Source organism: Phyllobates terribilis, unplaced genomic scaffold, assembly GCF_046119375.1.
Source record: "Phyllobates terribilis strain yellow unplaced genomic scaffold, ASM4611937v1 Scaffold_5__5_contigs__length_657084704, whole genome shotgun sequence".
In the NCBI taxonomy this organism is placed as follows: domain Eukaryota; kingdom Metazoa; phylum Chordata; class Amphibia; order Anura; family Dendrobatidae; genus Phyllobates; species Phyllobates terribilis.
In genome coordinates, this window is record NW_027362765.1 from 195056340 (window position 1) to 195079471 (window position 23132).

Genomic DNA, 23132 nt, shown 5'->3' on the forward strand with positions numbered 1-23132 from the left:
AATTTTTTTCTGCATCTAGCTCTGAAGAAATATTTCGTCTTGTAGCAGTGTGTGGGACTTGTTCTATTAGTCCATCTATACTAACCTCCAGCAGGTTGCAAATTAGATATAATTTTTTTCTGCATCTAGCTCTGAAAAAATATTTCAGCTTGTAGCAGTGTGTGGGACTTGTTCTATTAGTCCATCGATACTAACCTCCACCAGGTTGCAAATTCAATATAATTTTTTTCTGCATCTAGCTCTGAAAAACTATTTCAGCTTGTAGCCGTGTGTGGGACTTGTTCTATTAGTCCATCTATACTAACCTCCACCAGGTTGCAAATTCAAAATAATTTTTATCTGCATCTAGCTCTGAAAAAATATTTCGGCTTGTAGCAGTGTGTGGGACTTCTTCTATTAGTCCATCTATACTAACCTCCACCAGGTTGCAAATTCAATATAATTTTTTTCTGCATCTAGCTCTGAAAAAATATTTCGGTTTGTAGCAATGTGTGGGACTTGTTCTGTTAGTCCATCTATACTAACCTCCACCAGGTTGCAAATTCAAAATAATTTTTATCTGCATCTAGCTCTGAAAAAATATTTCGCCTTGTAGCAGTGTGTGGGACTTGTTCTATTAGTCCATCTATACTAACCTCCACCAGGTTGCAAATTCAATATAATTTTTTTCTGCATCTAGCTCTGAAAAAATATTTCGGCTTGTAGCAGTGTGTGGGACTTGTTCTATTAGTCCATCAATTCTAACCTCCACCAGGTTGCAAATTCAAAATGATTTTTATCTGCATCTAGCTCTGAAAAAATATTTCAGCTTGTAACAGTGTGTGGGACTTGTTCTATTAGTCCATCAATTCTAACCTCCACCAGGTTGCAAATTCAAAATAATTTTTATCTGCATCTAGCTCTGAAAAAATATTTCGGCTTGTAGCAGTGTGTGGGAATTGTTCTATTAGTCCATCTATACTAACCTCCACCAGGTTGCAAATTCAAAATAATTTTTATCTGCATCTAGCTCTGAAAAAATATTTCGGCTTGTAGCAGTGTGTGGGACTTGTTCTATTAGTCCATCTAAACTAACCTCCACCAGGTTGAAAATTCAATATAATTTTTTTCTGCATCTAGCTCTGAAATAATATTTCGGCTTGTAGCAGTGTGTGGGACTTGTTCTATTAGTCGATCTATACTAACCTCCACCAGGTTGCAAATTCAATATAATTTTTTTCTGCATCTAGCTCTGAAGAAATATTTCGTCTTGTAGCAGTGTGTGGGACTTGTTCTATTAGTCCATCTATACTAACCTCCACCAGGTTGCAAATTAGATATAATTTTTTTCTGCATCTAGCTCTGAAAAAATATTTCAGCTTGTAGCAGTGTGTGGGACTTGTTCTATTAGTCCATCGATACTAACCTCCACCAGGTTGCAAATTCAATATAATTTTTTTCTGCATCTAGCTCTGAAAAACTATTTCAGCTTGTAGCCGTGTGTGGGACTTGTTCTATTAGTCCATCTATACTAACCTCCACCAGGTTGCAAATTCAAAATAATTTTTATCTGCATCTAGCTCTGAAAAAATATTTCGGCTTGTAGCAGTGTGTGGGACTTGTACTATTAGTCCATCTATACTAACCTCCACCAGGTTGCAAATTCAATATAATTTTTTTCTGCATCTAGCTCTGAAAAAATATTTCGGCTTGTAGCAGTGTGTGGGACTTGTTCTGTTAGTCTATCTATACTAACCTCCACCAGGTTGCAAATTCAAAATAATTTTTATCTGCATCTAGCTCTGAAAAAATATTTCGCCTTGTAGCAGTGTGTGGGACTTGTTCTATTAGTCCATCTATACTAACCTCCACCAGGTTGCAAATTCAAAATAATTTTTTTCTGCATCTAGCTCTGAAAAAATATTTCGGCTTGTAGCAGTGTGTGGGACTTGTTCTATTAGTCCATCTATACTAACCTCCACCAGGTTGCAAATTCAATATAATTTTTTTCTGCATCTAGCTCTGAAAAAATATTTCAGCTTGTAGCAGTGTGTGGGACTTGTTCTATTAGTCCATCAATTCTAACCTCCACCAGGTTGCAAATTCAAAATAATTTTTATCTGCATCTAGCTCTGAAAAAATATTTCGGCTTGTAGCAGTGTGTGGGACTTGTTCTATTAGTCCATCTATACTAACCTCCACCAGGTTGCAAATTCAATATAATTTTTTTCTGCATCTAGCTCTGAAAAAATATTTCAGCTTGTAGCAGTGTGTGGGACTTGTTCTATTAGTCCATCAATTCTAACCTCCACCAGGTTGCAAATTCAAAATAATTTTTATCTGCATCTAGCTCTGAAAAAAATATTTCGGCTTGTAGCAGTGTGTGGGACTTGTTCTATTAGTCCATCTATACTAACCTCCACCAGGTTGCAAATTCAATATAATTTTTTTCTGCATCTAGCTCTGAAAAAATATTTCAGCTTGCAGCAGTGTGTGGGACTTGTTCTATTAGTCCATCTATACTAACCTCCACCACGTTGCAAATTCAATGTAATTTTTTTCTGCATCTAGCTCTGAAAAACTATTTCAGCTTGTAGCTGTGTGTGGCACTTGTTCTATTAGTCCATCTATACTAACCTCCACCAGGTTGCAAATTCAAAATAATTTTTATCTGCATCTAGCTCTGAAAAAATATTTTGGCTTGTAGCAGTGTTTGGGACTTCTTCTATTAGTCCATCTATACTAACCTCCACCAGGTTGCAAATTCAATATAATTTTTTTCTGCATCTAGCTCTGAAAAAATATTTCGGTTTGTAGCAATGTGTGGGACTTGTTCTGTTAGTCCATCTATACTAACCTCCACCAGGTTGCAAATTCAAAATAATTTTTATCTGCATCTAGCTCTGAAAAAATATTTCGCCTTGTAGCAGTGTGTGGGACTTGTTCTATTAGTCCATCTATACTAACCTCCACCAGGTTGCAAATTCAATATAATTTTTTTCTGCATCTAGCTCTGAAAAAATATTTCGGCTTGTAGCAGTGTGTGGGACTTGTTCTATTAGTCCATCAATTCTAACCTCCACCAGGTTGCAAATTCAAAATAATTTTTATCTGCATCTAGCTCTGAAAAAATATTTCGGCTTGTAGCAGTGTGTGTGACTTGTTCTATTAGTCCATCTATACTAACCTCCACCAGGTTGGAAATTCATTATAATTTTTTTCTGCATCTAGCTCTGAAAAAATGTTTCGGCTTGTAGCAGTGTGTGGGACTTGTTCTATTAGTCCATCTATACTAACCTAGACCAGGTTGCAAATTCAAAATAATTTTTTTCTGCATCTGTCTCTGAAAAAATATTTCGGCTTGTAGCAGTATGTGGGACTTGTTCTATTAGTCCATCTATACTAACCTCCACCAGGTTGCAAATTCAAAATAATTTTTATCTGCATCTAGCTCTGAAAAAATATTTCGTCTTGTAGCAGTGTGTGGGACTTGTTCTATTAGTCCATCTATAATAACCTCCACCAGGTTGCAAATTTAAAATAATTTTTTTCTGCATCTAACCCAGCCAATACTTTTGGGCTAATACCACAGTTTGGCCACTCAGCTCTGCTCGGTTCCCATCCATTGTTTTTTGTGCAAATAACTCCAGAGTTGTGAATTAGTTAACCACCAAAATGAGTGGAAAAAAGCCTGCTGCTGGTGGAAAGGGGAATAGGCGTGTTGGGAAGGGAAAAAAAGGTTGTGTCCGTGGGGTAGGTGTTAAAACAACAGTAACATCTGCAGAAGAAAGACCATCTTCCAGCCAAACTAAGATGTCTACTTCTTTTAGCGGACAATGTGATAAGATCCCTTTCTTACCGCCATGCCAATCGCTACAAATTCCAGATGAGGCACAAAAACAGCAGGTGCTCCCAAGTCTCCAGCTGCCCGTCTGAGTATGGGGTAGAACAGATGGTTGAGTCTGCAGAGCTGTTTTCTCATACTATAGCCTGGGAATCAGAGGTCGGCTCCAGAGATTCTGTGAATCCAGACGAGGAAATGATCTGCACTGATGCCCAGAATCTTTATGAGTCGGATCCAGGACCAGACGCAGAAGGTTCTGATCATAATGTAGACCCTCGTTCCCTAACTGTAACTCCTGTTGGTGGAGACAATGAGGAAGACGATGATGAGACTCAAATACCTGATTGGAGCGACAACTTTAGTTTTTTGTCAGGGCAGGAAGAGGTTGGCTCTGAGGACGACGGGTGTGATAACACACAGGGTGATGATGACGAGGTCAACCCACAGTCAGCCAGTCGATGAGGTCAGCAGAGGAGGTGGAGGAGGATGCTAGTGACGACTAGGTCAGGTTGCGCCTTCCTGGACAGAGACGTAGTACTGGAAGCACGTCAACAACTGCATCCTCAAACACAACTCTGCCTCTGACCACAAGTCGTTGTGGCTCTTCAGGTCGCATGGGTGCTAAGCCTTGCATAGCCTGGGCATTTTTTCAGATCGATAAAGATGACCCAACTCGTGTTATCTGTAACATTTGTCAGCAAAAGCTAAGTAGAGGCCAAAAAATACATAGTTTGAGTACTTCATGCATGAAACAGCACATGGATATGAAGCATAAGTTGCAGTGGGAAGCTCACTGTGCTACAATGAGGCCTAGCTGGCCGGGCCAACCACCGTCTGCCACATCTTGTGCATCCGCGGCCTCTTCATCCTCTGTGACTGGGGGGACAGCAGTCACACCTGTTTTGGGACGCAGACCTGCCACCTCTTTACCCGCTCTGCAGTGTCTATGAAGGATGGCATGCTGGATGGCAGCGCTCAGCTGCCATCCAGCCTGTCATCTCAATGCCATCCTAGCGTGGGAGAATTCTCCTGCTGATGCGCTGAGCCCTGAGAATTTTCCCACGCTGTCAGTGACGTGCATGAGGTGAGCTGAGTTCATTGGACATGAGCTCACCTCATGCACGTCACTGACAGCATGGGAAAATTCTCCTGCACTCACCGCATGCGCAGGACAATTTTCCCACATTGTCAGTGACGTGCATGAGGTGAGCTGAATTCATTGGACATGACCTCAGCTCATCTTTATGCCGTCACAGCGAGACACTGAGGAGCGCAAGCATGCCTGCGCTTCTCAGTGTCTGCCTGCGGCATGACAGGCTGGATGGCAGCTTTTGGCTGCGATCCAGCCTGCCATGTGAATGTAGCAGAGCTGGAGCCGTCGTGGGAACCATGGAAAGGTAAGGATGATGTTGCTTTATTATTTTACTTTTATTGCAGGAGATCGTTGGCTTCAGCTGGAATGGGCGTGATGGTTTGTATGGTTTAATTTAGAACAATAAAGAATTGTGTGTTTATTTCAATTAAAGGACTTTATTCTGGGTGTTTGTGGGTTTTTTTAACTTTGACTATGGGGTTAGTAATGGGGGTGTCTTATAGACGCCTCTCCATTACTAACCTGGGCTTGATGTCAGCTGGCATTATAAGCTGACATCAACCGCAGCCCTATTACCCCACTGCCACCGCTACAGGGCAGTGGGAAGAGCAAGGCTAAGTGCCAGAATTGGCGCATCCTATGGATGCGCCATTTCTGGGGTGGCTGACGGCTGGTGTTTGTAGCCTGGGAGGGGGCCAGTATTCATGGCACCCTTCCTGGGCTATTAATATCAGCCCCCAGCTGTCTGCCTTTGCTAGCTATTAAAATAGGGGGGCCCCATGTCATTTTTTTTGGGTCCCCCATTTTAATAGCTAGTAAAGGCTAGGTATTCAGCTGGGGGCTGATATTAGTAGCCTGGGAAGCTCCGTGGGTATTACCCCCTTCCCAGGCTTCAAACATCTGCCCCAGCCGTCTGCTTAACCTCCGCTAGAGACTAAAATTACGGGGAACCCCACGCCAATTTTTTTTTAATAAATCCTTTATTTAAACACTAAATAACAAGTACAGTAATTCACATTATCACTCTACTTATTATATATGTGACTGACATGTTTCTATCTATCTAATCCATGTGTGATGCTCTATTCTTTCTGTTATAAATTGTCGGGTACCGATGTATGACGCTGAGGAATTGCCGGCCGGCTTTTTTAAAGAGACGGGTGCATGAAAACATTATTTATTTATTTTTTATAAATCCTTTATTTTAACACTAAATAACAAGTACAGTAACCAACACTGTCACTGTACTTATTATATATGTGACTGACATGTTTCTATCTATTTAATCTATGTGTGATGCTCTATTCTTTCAGTTCTAAATTGTCGGGTACCGGTGTATGCCGCTGAGGAATTGCCGGCCGGCTTTTTTAAAGAGACGGGTGCATGAAATCACTATTATTTTTGCTTTAATAAATCCTTTATTTTAACATTTAATACCACGCACAGTAACCAACACTGTCACTGTACTTATTACATATGTGACTGACATGTTTCTATCTATCTAATCTATGTGTGATGCTCTATTCTTTCTCTCCTAAATTGTCGGGTACCGATGTACGCCGCTGATGAATTGACGACTTTTCATGTTTCACTGTGAGCACTGTTCCCATCGATTTGGGCAATCACTGTAATGCCACAACCACCATGACTGTGACATTACAGTGAGTGGCAGACAATACCTGCAAGATTGGTGCTCTAAATAGCGCCAAACATGCAGGACGGGGACCCGAGCTCCCGCCCGAGCATCTCGAAAGTACTCGGCGAGCTCCGGGCATCTCGAGTACTGAGATGCTCGGGTGAGTACCGAGCAGTGGCGAACATGCTCGCTCATCACTAGTGTTAACCACTGATCCAATGTGTTGCCGTTCACCCTCTAATATCTAACAGGCTGGAGAAACTTGTACCTACTGCCACTCTATCTTCAGCTCCTTTGTGAGAAAATGTATTTGGGCAGCCACTCAGTTTACCAAATAAAATTCCTGAGAAGGAAATCGGGGATGGCTTCGCTACTGGTACTGGGGCAATGCTAATACCGTGGAGTCGTACCATAGTTTGCTGGAAATATTCCAGGCTGGTAGGAGGCAAGCAATTTCCCACATTAATGTTCAGGCCACATTTCAAGTGCAAGCAGCTTTAGAGGACTTCCTGGGAGAAATGACACGCAGGTTAGATATGGTTTCCCTCTATGCCAGTCCTTTCGCCGAGCTAAATACAACTCTCAGCAAAAAAAGTTGTGGACTGGCTCCGTACTGTCCCTGGCCACATTCACCTGTCCACGTGTTTGTGGTTAGGCGCTCCTTCCCAGTAAGTGCACTGGGGAGGACACGGGTAATGTTGTGGGACCCGTGCTTTTGGAAGGCGGAGACGATACCGAGAAAAATAATGGCGGCTGGGGAACGAGTATGGATACCCTGTCACCGCCGCCATAAGATTGTGGACAGCTTCCAACTCCACGAGCTTAAAAGGCCATATTTCAAGTGCAAAGAGCTGCCCAGAAATCTGGCAGTTTAGTGTTGCGGCTGTGGGTGGGTGGCTGGCTGCATACTTGCACTTGCATTCCAAGTGACAGAAAACTAAGCAGATGGTGGCATCTATCATCATCATGGCCTCACCTCGGCACTATGAACTCTCCTGAAGGAGAAGCCAGGGCCCGCCGGAGGAGTCTACGGTTCTCTGGTGTGCCCGTCCAACCCTGCCGAAAAGTAGCCCTGGCTAAGAAAAGTGTGAAGGAAGGTTCCCGGACACTCTATGGATGCTTTTTTAATGTGGATTGGCCATGCTTATGCATGTTATTTCTCAAAACGCATTACAGATCAGGCCATTGTCCAACTCTGTATTCAAGAAATTAAATGCGCAAAGAAAGATTTATGTGTGTCAAAGCACCACCGACAAGTGCGAGTTGATGTTGGATGGGCTGCCATTGCTTCTGCAACAAGCTCAATTACAGGACTTCCTGGGAGAAATGACACGCAGGGTAGATATGGTTTCCCACTATGCCAGTCATTTCACCGAGCTAAATACAACTCTTAGCAAAAAAAGTTGTGGACTGGCTCCGTACCGTCCCTGGCCACATTCACCTGTCCACGTGTTTGTGGTTAGGCGGTCCTTCCCAGTAAGTGCACTGGGGAGGGCACAGGTAATGTTGTGGGACCCGTGCTTGTGGAAAGCAAAGGCGATACCGGGAAATATAGTGGCGGCTGGGGGCCGAGTATGGACACCCGGCCGCTGCCGGCATGAGGTTGTGAAAAGCTTCCGCCTTCACGAACTTAAAAGTCCATATTTCAAGTGCAAAGAGCTGCCCAGAAATCTGGCAGTTTAGTGTTGCGGTCTGTGGGTGGGTGGCTGGCTGCATACTTGCACTTGCATTCCAAGTGACAGAAAACTAAGCAGATGGTGGCCTCTATCATCATCATGGCCTCACCTCGGCACTATGAACTCTCCTGAAGGAGAAGCCAGGGCCCGCTGGAGGAGTCTCCGGTTCTCTGGTGTGCCCGTCCAACCCTTCCGAAAAGCAGCCCTGGCTAAGAAAAGTGTGGGGGAAGGGTCCCGGACACTATATGGCTGCTTTTTTAATGTGGATCAGTCATGCTTATGCATGTTATTTCTCAAAACGCATTACAGATCTGGCCATTGTCCAACTCTGTATTCAAGAAAAGAAATGTGCAAAGAAAGATGTGTGTGTGTCAAAGCACCACCGCCAAGTGCAAGTTGATGTTGGACGGGCTGCCATTGCTTCTGCAACAAGCTAAATTACAGGACTTCCTGGGAGAATTGACACGCAGGATAGATACGGTTTCCCTCTATGCCAGTCCTTTCACCGAGCTAAATACAACTCTTAGCAAATAAAGTTGTGGACTGGCTCTGTACCGTCTCTGGCAACATTCACCTGTCCACATGTTTGTGGTTAGGAGGTCCTTCCCAGTAAGTGCACTGGGGAGGGCACGGGTAATATTATGGGACCCATGCTTTTGGAAGGCAAAGGCGATACGGGGAAATATAGTGGTGGCTGGGCACCGAGTATGGACACCCGGCCGCCGGCACGAGGTTGTGAAAAGCTTCCGCCTCCACGAGCTTAAAAGGCCATATTTAAAGTGCAAAGAGCTGCCCAGAAATCTGCAGTTTATTGTTGCGGCCTGTGAGTGGGTGGATCGCTGGCTGCATACTTGCACTTGCATTCCAAGTAACAGAAAACTAAGCAGATGGTGGCCTCTATCATCATCATGGCCTCACCTCAGCACTATGAACTCTCCTGAAGGAGAAGCTAGGGCCCGCCGGAGGAGTCTCCGGTTCTCTGGTGGGCCCGTCCAGCCCTGCCGAAAAGCAGCCATGGCTAAGAAAAGTGTGGGGGAAGGTTCCCGGACACTCTATGGCTGCTTTTTTAATGTGGATCGGCCTTGCTTATGTATGTTATTTCTCAAAACGCATTACAGATAAGGCCATTGTCCAACTCTGTATTCAAGAAATTAAATGAGCAAAGAAAGATGTCTGTGTGTCAAAGCACCACCGACAAGTGCGAGTTGATGTTGGGCGGGCTGCCATTGCTTCTGCAACAAGCTCAATTACAGGACTCCCTGGGAGAAATTTATATAGATAAAACTACCGCACTCCTGGAGTAATGGTGGTGCCCAGGTAGGGTTACAAGCCGGTAATCATATAGAAAAGTAACCTGGCACTCAGAAGACTCTTGGGTTCTTTTATAATTTTTAATAAAGTAGTGCAGAAAATAAACAACAGACGTTTCGGTCACATTAGACCTTCATCGGTGTACTACAAAAAGTGAAAAAACGGTAGTGAGTAACATATAGCAGATTATACTTAATATAACCAAAATATATATGGTCAATTACCACATAATATGTCATGGGGAATGCATCTATGGAGTACAACAGGGGGAAAAAAGGGGGAAGGGAAGAGGATCAGGATTGAGTAGGGGACAATGGTGAATCTTAGAGTATTTTAAATGAACCTACCAATATGTGGAAGTGGGTGTATTTAAGCAGTGGCCTATAGAGTTCTGTTTGCTGTGGGAATAAAATATAGGTAAAAGTGTCATAGAAATGGACTCTAATGGTAAAAGGAAAAACCATCACTGAAAAGTGTTACCTGTAGATGTCTGCTAGCCGGACACGGTGTCCACCGTTTGTCAGGAGGTATGGTGGAGGGCTAAAGACCTACTACCTCTTAAATATGCAGTGGAGGGGGTTAAAGGTCGCTCATCAACTTAATCATTGGTGCCAGTGGGGTTTTAGCGCACATATAGAATGTGGAACAGGACCTAGAAAGAGGAAGTAGCGTCATATGACGCTCTGAAGGTCCTGAAAGGAGAAAACCCGGTCACGTGACCGGAAGTGACATGTGAGTGCGTTCCACAATGTATTGTATGCGTTCCACTGCGTGTGGGGAGCGCTGGAGCCAGAATGACAGGGTGGAGGAACGTTAGGGAAGCAGGATAGGAGTCCAGGAGGATAAGGGATCAGGAGGGAGGAACATCACTTAGGATTGGATCTAGAAGAAATCAAAAATACATTTTAGAAACAAATAGGTGTAATCAGCAAGGTATCACATATCTTAGAACATCAGAGGGTTCAAATATATTTAAAAGAGTATCACATATAGATAATTATGGTCATGTTATCCAGATTAATAGTCCCAATAATAAAGGATAATGGTCCCTACAAAATACCATGATGGGATATCCGTGCAAGTTAACATAAATTCATATGTGTCAATGAACAAGAATGTCACAATTAGGGATACATTAAGTGAAAGAGCTGATGTCATATTCCTTATTGAGTCCTTTGGGGGATAATGATTGTAGCTCGTGGATCCAAAATGACTCCCTGTGTTTTAATAAACGAATGCGGTCCCCTCCGCGTCTGGGAGGGGGCACATGTTCAATCACCTGAAATTTTAGTTGTTACACTAAATGACCGGATGCCACAAAATGTGAGGGAACCGGTAAGAGTAGGTTTTTGCAACGTATTGTGGATTTGTGCTTTGAAATTCTATCCTTGATGCACTGAGTTGTCTCGCCGACATAAATTAGGCCGCATGGGCATTTTAAGATGTAGACCACGTAGGAGGAATTACATGTGAAGTAATCCTTAATCTTATATTGTTTGCCTGATTGTGGGTGATAGAAAGAGTCTCCCCGAATGATGTTATTGCACTGGTGACATTGTAAACATGGAAACGTCCCATGTTTAGGGGTGGATAGAAATCTCTGTCTAGATTGAGTGTTGGCGGTTCCAATATCGGAATGGACGAGGCGGTCACGGATATTGGTAGATCTTTTGTAACATGGTAGAAACGGGACTTTGAATTCTGGGACTTTGGGATAGGCTGTTCGGAATATGTGCCAGTGTTGTCTAATCTTCTTATGTAGTATTGAAACCATTGGATGGTAAGTGTGGACAAACGGCAAGCGTTGGTTATGAGTCAGGCGAGTAGTGGGCTCTAAAGCTTGTGACAATGTAGCTGATGGATAACCCCTGTCAAGAAATTTCCTCCTCATCTCAGTAATCCTAATTTCCCGGGTAGAAGGGTTGCTAACAATGCGTTGGACTCGGTGGAATTGGGACCTGGGTACTGACTTAAAGATGGGTTTGGGGTGGAGGCTAGTGTAATGTAATAGACTATTCCTGTCAGTGGGTTTCACATATAAGTCGGTAGACAGGAATCCCAGTTCATCCTTGGTGATGGTGGTATCAAGGAAGTGAATGGATTCTTTACTAGAAGACATGGTGAAGCCAAGACCATCCCAAGACGAGTTCAGAGTCTCAAAGAATTGTGTCAGGGTTTCTATGGGCCCTGTCCAGATGCAGAAAATATCGTCTATGTAGCGCCTCCATACCCTAGAGTGGGTTTTAAACAGTGGGTTTGTGTATACTACCTCTTCCTCAAATGTTGACATGTAACAGTTAGCGTACGGAGGAGCTACATTAGATCCCATTGCGGTACCCTGTTTCTGTAAATAGAAGGTATCTTGGAAAGAGGAAGAAATTTTTAGACAGGACCAAGGTTAAGAGGTCAAGGCAAAAATGACTAACATCCGATGGTGTATGGGAAATTTCCAATAAGTTTTTTACACAGATGATACCTTTCTCATGTGGAATAGAAGTGTATAGATTATTAACATCAAATGTGACAAGTAAGGAGTCTGGGTGGATCTGTACGATTCCTTTGATGATGGTTAGGAAGGCTCCTGTGTCGAGAATGAAAGATGTGGTCTGTTTAACCAAAGGGGTAATTATTTTTTCTAAGAAAATAGCTAGAGGAGATAGGATGCAGTTAGTGGCAGCGACAATTGGACGGCCTGGAGGGTTCTCGAGATTCTTATGAATTTTAGGTAGGGTGTAAAACACTGGAATGATGGGGAAGGTGTTAGTTAGGAATTCACAGGTTTTATTGTCAATTGTTCCTTTAAGGGAATGGTGTTTCAAGGTTTTTGAGATCTCATCTCTAATGGCAGAAGTGGGGTCATGTGTAAGTTTCTCGTAAATCGAGATGTCATCTAACTGTCTATAAATCTCACTCAGGTAGGTAGATTTATCCATAACCACTATCGCCCCACCCTTGTCTGCTGATTTGATGATAATGGATGGATCCGATTGGAGTGTTTTAAGTGCTTGTCTGTCAAGAGAGGACAGGTTCTGATGGTAGTGTAACCGGCCAAGGTCAATATCTGAGCGAAATTTTTGGAAAGATTGCTTGATGAAATCAATAAGTTTCTGCAGCGTGATAATTCTGGGGGGGTCGATATGTACTTTTGCTCTTTAATCCCAAGCTAGCTGCTGTGATGCTAACTGGATTAATGGCAGGTGTAGTGATATTGGGTATAACCTCCTGAGAGAAGTGAGCCTTTAGTATAATGGATCTGAAAAACCTTTGTAAATCCTAATTTATGTCGGCGAGACAACTCAGTGCATCAAGGATAGAATTTCGAAGCACAAATCCACAATACGTTGCAAAAACCTACTCTTACCGGTTCCCTCACATTTTGTGGCATCCGGTCATTTAGTGTCACAACTAAAATTTCAGGTGATTGAACATGTCCCCCCTCCCAGTTGCGGAGGGGACCGCATTCGTTTATTAAAACACAGGGAGTCATTTTGGATCCACGAGCTACAATCATTATCCCCCAAAGGACTCAATAAGGAATATGACATCAGCTCTTTCACTTAATGTATCCCTAATTGTGACATTCTTGTTCATTGACACATATGAATTTATGTTAACTTGCACGGATATCCCACCATGTTATTTTGTAGGGACCATTATCCTTTATTATTGGGACTATTAATCTGGATAACATGACCATAATTGTCTATATGTGATACTCTTTTAAATATATTTGAACCCTCTGATGTTCTAAGATATGTGATACCTTGCTGATTACACCTATTTGTTTCTAAAATGTATTTTTGATTTCTTCTAGATCCAATCCTAAGTGATGTTCCTCCCTCCTGATCCCTTACCCTCCTGGACTCCTATCCTGCTTCCCTAACGTTCCTCCACCCTGTCATTCTGGGTCCAGCGCTCCCCACACGCAGTGGAACACATACAATACATTGTGGAACGCACTCACACGTCACTTCCGGTCACGTGACCGGGTTTTCTCCTTTCAGGACCTTCAGAGCGTCATATGACGCTACTTCCTCTTTCTAGGTCCTGTTCCACATTCTATATGCGCGCTAAAACCCCACTGGCACCAAAGATTAAGTTGATGAGCGACCTTTAACCCCCTCCACTACATATTTAAGAGGTAGTAGGTCTTTAGCCCTCCACCATACCTCCTGACAAACGGTGGACACCGTGTCCGGCTAGCAGACATCTACAGGTAACTCTTTTCAGTGATGGTTTTTCCTTTTACAATTAGAGTCCATTTCTATGACACTTTTACCTATATTTTATTCCCACAGCAAACAGAACTCTATAGGTCACTGCTTAAATACACCCACTTCCACATATTGGTAGGTTCATTTAAAATACTCTAAGATTTACCATTGTCCCCTACTCAATCCTGATCCTCTTCCCTTCCCCCTTTTTTCCCCCTGATGTACTCCATAGATGCATTCCCCATGACATATTATGTGGTAATTGACCATATATATTTTGGTTATATTATGTATAATCTGCTATATGTTACTCACTACCGTTTTTTCACTTTTTGTAGTATACCGATGAAGGTCTAATGTGACCGAAACGTCTGTTGTTTATTTTCTGCACTACTTTATTAAAAATTATAAAAGAACCCAAGAGTCTTCTGAGTGCCAGGTTACTTTTCTATATGATTACGGGCTTGTAACCCTACCTGGGCACCACCATTACTCCAGGAGTGCGGTAGTTTTATCCATATAAATTTCTGGTTCTATATACCAGCACCCTGGGGTGTCATGACAACGAACACCTTCTTCTACAACGCCGAGGAAACTTCCAATATTATCGCCAAATCAAATCTACCATGTGAGTTCCTGAAAATACCGCCGAAGGAGACGAGAGGTAGAGATTGGGAAAAGGAGTTGCGCCACTCTATTAATCTTGAATTACATTGCGCCACACTTTCAGAATACGTTCGAGTCCAACGTATTCCAAGGGGACTTAGAGTCCCATTACGTCCCACACTCTTCAATAACCAAGAAGACTACTGTTTAAAGTTCGAACGTATTTTGAACAAATGTTCGTTTGATCTTATGACTCTAACGATTGAATTCTTACAGAAGGAAATTAATGCATCCAAAGAACAGATCTCCAGCATTGAATCTCAACTAGCATCCACGATTTCCACAGAAGAATTGAACTCTCTAAAGACCAAGGTTAACCAGAACCTGGAACAACACCGACGGGATACAGAAAACAGGAAGAGACTGAAATTTATTTGCGACGAAGAGGACTTTCAGAGGGATCGAGTCTACAAATGGCGCGACTTCTCCAGCACAAGACGTGGTCCGGGACAACTGGGTCACTCCTCAACCAACCTATCCTCCTCTGGCTCAGAATTAGACAGACCAGATCACCCATCCACCTCTACTCATTTTTTAGGTTTTCGGAAGAAATACAACCGAAGAAGAGGAGGACGAGGAGAGGCGGCACCAACAGGAAGCGACAGGAATTTCATCAGGGTCACACGCTCCCAGGTATGACCCCATTAGTTGTGAACATTTCATCACGATCCCTCAGTATAGCGGAACTGACAGTGTTGCAGAAAGGCCTGTCTTTCTGTCCATCCTATAAATGTAACACATTTGGCTTAGAGATGGATTTACAAAGGTTTTTCAGATCCATTAGACTAAAGGCTCACTTCTCTCAGGAGGTTATACCCAATATCACTACACCTGCCATTAATCCAGTTAGCATCACAGCAGCTAGCCTGGGATTAAAGAGCAAAAGTACATATCGACCCCCCCAGAATTATCACGCTGCAGAAACTTTTATTGATTTCATCAAGCAATCTTTCCAAAAATTTCGCTCAGATATTGACCTAGGCCGGTTACACTACCATCAGAACCTGTCCTCTCTTGACAGACAAGCACTTAAAACACTCCAATCGGATCCATCCATTATCATCAAATCAGCAGACAAGGGTGGGGCGATAGTGGTTATGGATAAATCTACCTACCTGAGTGAGATTTATAGACAGTTAGATGACAACTCGATTTACGAGAAACTTACACATGACCCAACTTCTGCCATTAGAGATGAGATCTCAAAAACCTTGAAACACCATTCCCTTAAAGGAACAATTGACAATAAAACCTGTGACTTCCTAACTAACACCTTCCCCATCATTCCAGTGTTTTACACCCTACCTAAAATTCATAAGAATCTCGAGAACCCTCCAGGCCGTCCAATTGTCGCTGCCACTAACTCCATCCTAACTCCTCTAGCGATTTTCTTAGAAAAAATATTGACCCCTTTGGTTAAACAGACCACATCTTTCATTCTCGACACAGGAGCCTTCCTAACCATCATCAAAGGGATCGTACAGATCCACCCAGACTCCTTACTTGTCACATTTGATGTTAATAATCTATACACTTCTATTCCACATGAGAAAGGTATCATCTGTGTAAAAAACTTATTGGAAATTTCAAATACACCATCGGATGTTAGTCATTTTTGCCTTGACCTCTTAACCTTGGTCCTGTCTAAAAATTTCTTCCTCTTCCAAGATACCTTCTATTTACAGAAACAGGGTACCGCAATGGGATCTAATGTAGCTCCTCCGTACGCTATCTGCTACATGTCAACATTTGAGGAAGAGGTAGTATACACAAACCCACTGTTTAAAACCCACTCTAGGGTATGGAGGCGCTACATAGACGATATTTTCTGCATCTGGACAGGGCCCATAGAAACCCTGACACAATTCTTTGAGACTCTGAACTCGTCTTGGGATGGTCTTGGCTTCACCATGTCTTCTAGTAAAGAATCCATTCACTTCCTCGATACCACCATCACCAAGGATGAACTGGGATTCCTGTCTACCGACTTATATGTGAAACCCACTGACAGGAATAGTCTATTACATTACACTAGCCTCCACCCCAAACCCATCTTTAAGTCAGTACCCAGGTCCCAATTCCACCGTGTCCAACGCATTGTTAGCAACCCTTCTACACGGGACATTAGGATTACTGAGATGAGGAGGAAATTTCTTGACAGGGGTTATCCATCAGCTACATTGTCACAAGATTTAGAGCCCACTACTCGCCTGACTCATAACCAACGCTTGCCGTTTGTCCACACTTACCATCCAATGGTTTCAATACTACATAAGAAGATTAGACAACACTGGCACATACTCCGAACAGCCTATCCCAAAGTCCCAGAATTCAAAGTCCCGTTTCTACCATGTTACAAAAGATCTACCAATATCCGTGACCGCCTCGTCCATTCCGATATTGGAACCGCCAACACTCAATCTAGACAGAGATTTCTATCCACCCCTAAACATGGGACGTTTCCATGTTTACAATGTCACCAGTGCAATAACATCATTTGGGGAGACTCTTTCTATCACCCACAATCAGGCAAACAATATAAGATTAAGGATTACTTCACATGTAATTCCTCCTACGTGGTCTACATCTTAAAATGCCCATGCGGCCTATTTTATGTCGGCGAGACAACTCAGTGCATCAAGGATAGAATTTCGAAGCACAAATCCACAATACGTTGCAAAAACCTACTCTTACGGGTTCCTCACATTTTGTGGCATCCGGTCATTTAGTGTCACAACTAAAATTTCAGGTGATTGAACATGTCCCCCCTACCAGACGCGGAGGGGACCGCATTCGTTTATTAAAACACAGGGAGTCATTTTGGATCCACGAGCTACAATCATTATCCCCCAAAGGACTCAATAAGGAATATGACATCAGCTCTTTCACTTAATGTATCCCTAATTGTGACATTCTTGTTCATTGACACATATGAATTTATGTTAACTTGCACGGATATCCCATCATGGTATTTTGTAGGGACCATTATTCTTTATTATTGGGACTATTAATCTGGATAACATGACCATAATTGTCTATATGTGATACTCTTTTAAATATATTTGAACCCTCTGATGTTCTAAGATATGTGATACCTTGCTGATTACACCTATTTGTTTCTAAAATGTATTTTTGATTTCTTCTAGATCCAATCCTAAGTGATGTTCCTCCCTCCTGATCCCTTATCCTCCTGGACTCCTATCCTGCTTCCCTAACGTTCCTCCACCCTGTCATTCTGGCTCCAGCGCTCCCCACACGCAGTGGAACGCATACAATACATTGTGGAACGCACTCACACGTCACTTCCGGTCACGTGACCGGGTTTTCTCCTTTCAGGACCTTCAGAGCGTCATATGATGCTACTTCCTCTTTCTAGGTCCTGTTCCACATTCTATATGCGCGCTAAAACCCCACTGGCACCAATGATTAAGTTGATGAGCGACCTTTAACCCCCTCCACTGCATATTTCAGAGGTAGTAGGTCTTTAGCCCTCCACCATACCTCCTGACAAACGGTGGACACCGTGTCCGGCTAGCACACATCTACAGGTAACTCTTTTCAGTGATGGTTTTTCCTTTTACCATTAGAGTCCTTTTCTATAACACTTTTACCTATATTTTATTCCCACAGCAAACAGAACTCTATAGGCCACTGCTTAAATACACCCACTTCCACATATTGGTAGGTTCATTTAAAATACTCTAAGATTCACAATTGTCCCCTACTCAATCTTGATCCTCTTTCCTTCCCCCTTTTTTCCCCCTGTTGTACTCCATAGATGCATTCCCCATGACATATTATGTGGTAATTGACCATATATATTTTGGTTATATTATGTATAATCTGCTATATGTTACTCACTACCGTTTTTTCACTTTTTGTAGTACACCGATGAAGGTCTAATGTGACCGAAACGTCTGTTGTTTATTTTCTGCACTACTTTATTAAAAATTATAAAAGAACCCAAGAGTCTTCTGAGTGCCAGGTTACTTTTCTATATGATTACGGGCTTGTAACCCTACCTGGGCACCACCATTACTCCAGGAGTGCGGTAGTTTTATCTATATAAATTTCTGGTTCTATATACCAGCACCCTGGGGTGTCATGACAACGAACACCTTCTTCTACAACGCCAAGGAAACTTCCAATATTATCGCCAAATCAAATCTACCATGTGAGTTCCTGAAAATACCGCCGAAGGAGATGAGAGGTAGAGATTGGGAAAAGGAGTTGCGCCACTCTATTAATCTTGAATTACATTGCGCCACACTTTCAGAATACGTTCGAGTCCAACGTATTCCAAGGGGACTTAGAGTCCCATTACGTCCCACACTCTTCAATAACCAAGAAGACTACTGTTTAAAGTTCGAACGTATTTTGAACAAATGTTCGTTTGATCTTATGACTCTAACGATTGAATTCTTACAGAAGGAAATTAATGCATCCAAAGAACAGATCTCCAGCATTGAATCTCAACTAGCATCCACGATTTCCACAGAAGAATTGAACTCTCTAAAGACCAAGGTTAACCAGAACCTGGAACAACACCGACGGGATACAGAAAACAGGAAGAGACTGAAATTTATTCGCGACGCAGAGGATTACCAGAGGGATCGAGTCTACAAATGGCGCGACTTCTCCAGCACAAGACGTGGTCCGGGACAACTGGGTCACTCCTCAACCGACCTATCCTCCTCTGGCTCAGAATTAGACAGACCAGATCACCCATCCACCTCTACTCATTTTTTAGGTTTTCGGAAGAAATACAACCGAAGAAGAGGAGGACGAGGAGAGGCGGCACCAACAGGAAGCGACAGGAATTTCATCAGGGTCACATGCTCCCAGGTATGACCCCATTAGTTGTGAACATTTCATCACGATCCCTCAGTATAGCGGAACTGACAGTGTTGCAGAAAGGCCTGTCTTTCTGTCCATCCTATAAATGTAACACATTTGGCTTAGAGATGGATTTACAAAGGTTTTTCAGATCCATTAGACTAAAGGCTCACTTCTCTCAGGAGGTTATACCCAATATCACTACACCTGCCATTAATCCAGTTAGCATCACAGCAGCTAGCTTGGGATTAAAGAGCAAAAGTACATATCGACGCCCCCAGAATTATCACGCTGCAGAAACTTTTATTGATTTCATCAAGCAATCTTTCCAAAAATTTCGCTCAGATATTGACCTAGGCCGGTTACACTACCATCAGAACCTGTCCTCTCTTGACAGACAAGCACTTAAAACACTCCAATCGGATCCATCCATTATCATCAAATCAGCAGACAAGGTTGGGGCGATAGTGGTTATGGATAAATCTACCTACCTGAGTGAGATTTATAGACAGTTAGATGACAACTCGATTTACGAGAAACTTACACATGACCCCACTTCTGCCATTAGAGATGAGATCTCAAAAACCTTGAAACACCATTCCCTTAAAGGAACAATTGACAATAAAACCTGTGAATTCCTAACTAACACCTTTCCCATCATTCCAGTGTTTTACACCCTACCTAAAATTCATAAGAATCTCGAGAACCCTCCAGGCCGTCCAATTGTCGCTGCCACTAACTCCATCCTATCTCCTCTAGCGATTTTCTTAGAAAAAATATTGACCCCTTTGGTTAAACAGACCACATCTTTCATTCTCGACACAGGAGCCTTCCTAACCATCATCAAAGGGATCGTACAGATCCACCCAGACACCTTACTTGTCACATTTGATGTTAATAATCTATACACTTCTATTCCACATGAGAAAGGTATCATCTGTGTAAAAAACCTATTGGAAATTTCCCATACACCATCGGATGTTAGTCATTTTTGCCTTGACCTCTTAACCTTGGTCCTGTCTAAAAATTTCTTCCTCTTCCAAGATACCTTCTATTTACAGAAACAGGGTACCGCAATGGGATCTAATGTAGCTCCTCCGTACGCTAACTGCTACATGTCAACATTTGAGGAAGAGGTAGTATACACAAACCCACTGTTTAAAACCCACTCTAGGGTATGGAGGCGCTACATAGACGATATTTTCTGCATCTGGACAGGGCCCATAGAAACCCTGACACAATTCTTTGAGACTCTGAACTCGTCTTGGGATGGTCTTGGCTTCACCATGTCTTCTAGTAAAGAATCCATTCACTTCCTTGATACCACCATCACCAAGGATGAACTGGGATTCCTGTCTACCGACTTATATGTGAAACCCACTGACAGGAATAGTCTATTACATTACACTAGCCTCCACCCCAAACCCATCTTTAAGTCAGTACCCAGGTCCCAATTCCACCGGGTCCAAAGCATTGTTAGCAACCCTTCTACACGGGACATTAGGATTACTGAGATGAGGAGGAAATTTCTTGACAGGGGTTATCCATCAGCTACATTGTCACAAGCTTTAGAGCCCACTACTCGCCTGACTCATAACCAACGCTTGCCGTTTGTCCACACTTACCATCCAATGGTTTCAATACTACATAAGAAGATTAGACAACACTGGCACATACTCCGAACAGCCTATCCCAAAGTCCCAGAATTCAAAGTCCCGTTTCTACCATGTTACAAAAGATCTACCAATATCCGTGACCGCCTCGTCCATTCCGATATTGGAACCGCCAACACTCAATCTAGACAGAGATTTCTATCCACCCCTAAACATGGGACGTTTCCATGTTTACAATGTCACCAGTGCAATAACATCATTCGGGGAGACTCTTTCTATCACCCACAATCAGGCAAACAATATAAGATTAAGGATTACTTCACATGTAATTCCTCCTACGTGGTCTACATCTTAAAATGCCCATGCGGCCTAATTTATGTCGGTGAGACAACTCAGTGCATCAAGGATAGAATTTCGAAGCACAAATCCACAATACGTTGCAAAAACCTACTCTTACCGGTTCCCTCACATTTTGTGGCATCCGGTCATTTAGTGTCACAACTAAAATTTCAGGTGATTGAACATGTCCCCCCTCCCAGACGCGGAGGGGACCGCATTCGTTTATTAAAACACAGGGAGTCATTTTGGATCCACGAGCTACAATCATTATCCCCCAAAGGACTCAATAAGGAATATGACATCAGCTCTTTCACTTAAGGTATCCCTAATTGTGACATTCTTGTTCATTGACACATATGAATTTATGTTAACTTGCACGGATATCCCATCATGGTATTTTGTAGGGACCATTATCCTTTATTATTGGGACTATTAATCTGAATAACATGACCATAATTGTCTATATGTGATACTCTTTTAAATATATTTGAACCCTCTGATGTTCTAAGATATGTGATACCTTGCTGATTACACCTATTTGTTTCTAAAATGTATTTTTGATATCTTCTAGATCCAATCCTAAGTGATGTTCCTCCCTCCTGATCCCTTACCCTCCTGGATTCCTATCCTGCTTCCCTAACGTTCCTCCACCCTGTCATTCTGGCTCCAGCGCTCCCCACACGCAGTGGAACGCATACAATCCATTGTGGAACGCACTCACACGTCACTTCCGGTCACGTGACCGGGTTTTCTCCTTTCAGGACCTTCAGAGCGTCATATGACACTACTTCCTCTTTCTAGGTCCTGTTCCACATTCTATATGCGCGCTAAAACCCCACTGGCACCAATGATTAAGTTGATGAGCGACCTTTAACCCCCTCCACTGCATATTTCAGAGGTAGTAGGTCTTTAGCCCTCCACCATACCTCCTGACAAACGGTGGACACCGTGTCCGGCTAGCAGACATCTACAGGTAACTCTTTTCAGTGATGGTTTTTCCTTTTACCATTAGAGTCCATTTCTATGACACTTTTACCTATATTTTATTCCCACAGCAAACAGAACTCTATAGGCCACTGCTTAAATACACCCACTTCCACATATTGGTAGGTTCATTTAAAATACTCTAAGATTCACCATTGTCCCCTACTCAATCCTGATCCTCTTCCCTTCCCCCTTTTTTCCCCCTGTTGTACTCCATAGATGCATTCCCCATGACATATTATGTGGTAATTGACCATATATATTTTGGTTATATTATGTATAATCTGCTATATGTTACTCACTACCGTTTTTTCACTTTTTGTAGTACACCGATGAAGGTCTAATGTGACCGAAACGTCTGTTGTTTATTTTCTGCACTACTTTATTAAAAATTATAAAAGAACCCAAGAGTCTTCTGAGTGCCAGGTTACTTTTCTTCCTGGGAGAAATGACATGCAGGGTAGATACGGTTTCCCTCTATGCCAGTCCTTTCACCAAGCTAAATACAACTCTTAGCAAAAAAAGTTGTGGACTGGCTCCGTACAGTCCCTGGCCGCATTCACCTGTCCACGTGTTTGTAGTTAGGCGGTCCTTCCTAGTAAATGTACTGGGGAAGGCACGGGTAATGTTGTGGTACCCGTGCTTGTGGAAGGTGGAGGCGATACCGGGAAATATAGTGGCGGCTGGGTACCGAGTATGGACACCCGGCCGCCGCCGGCATGAGGTTATGAAAAGCTTCCACCTCCACGAGCCTAAAAGGCCACATTTCAAGCGCAAGCAGCTGTCAAAAATTTGGCAGTATAGTATTGCAGCCTGTGGGTGGGTGGTTGGCTGGCTGCATACTTGCACTTGCATTCCAAGGAATGGGGTAGGGACAACTGAATGCTGCAGTGGGACAAGGACGTGGACGGTGATTGTTGCAAGTCTGCAATGACAGGTGC

General features: G+C 42.9%; 1 protein-coding gene and 1 long non-coding RNA gene across 5 annotated transcripts in view; both read left to right on the plus strand.

Moving 5' to 3' along the window:
* Nucleotides 1–13489: 13489 nt before the first annotated feature.
* On the plus strand, nt 13490–15046 carry LOC141271045 (uncharacterized). Its single transcript, XR_012321809.1, has 3 exons — nt 13490–13755; nt 13838–13888; nt 14636–15046. It is a non-coding gene; the product is annotated as an uncharacterized lncRNA (long non-coding RNA).
* Nucleotides 15047–17613: 2567 nt separating this feature from the next.
* Nucleotides 17614–23132, plus strand: part of LOC141271046 (uncharacterized) — a 54155-nt gene continuing 48636 nt past the window's right edge. For 2 of the 4 annotated variants that reach the window (XM_073681148.1, XM_073681149.1), the window contains exons 1-2: nt 18601–19264; nt 21779–22180. In XM_073681148.1, coding sequence (XP_073537249.1) covers nt 18623–19264; nt 21779–21790 — 654 coding nt within the window. In that variant the 5' untranslated portion in view covers nt 18601–18622 and the 3' untranslated portion in view covers nt 21791–22180. Of the gene's footprint in view, nt 18101–18600; nt 19265–21778; nt 22181–22262; nt 22314–23132 lie in introns of those variants that run through there. The other 2 variants (XM_073681150.1, XM_073681147.1) reach the window with 2 other exon arrangements.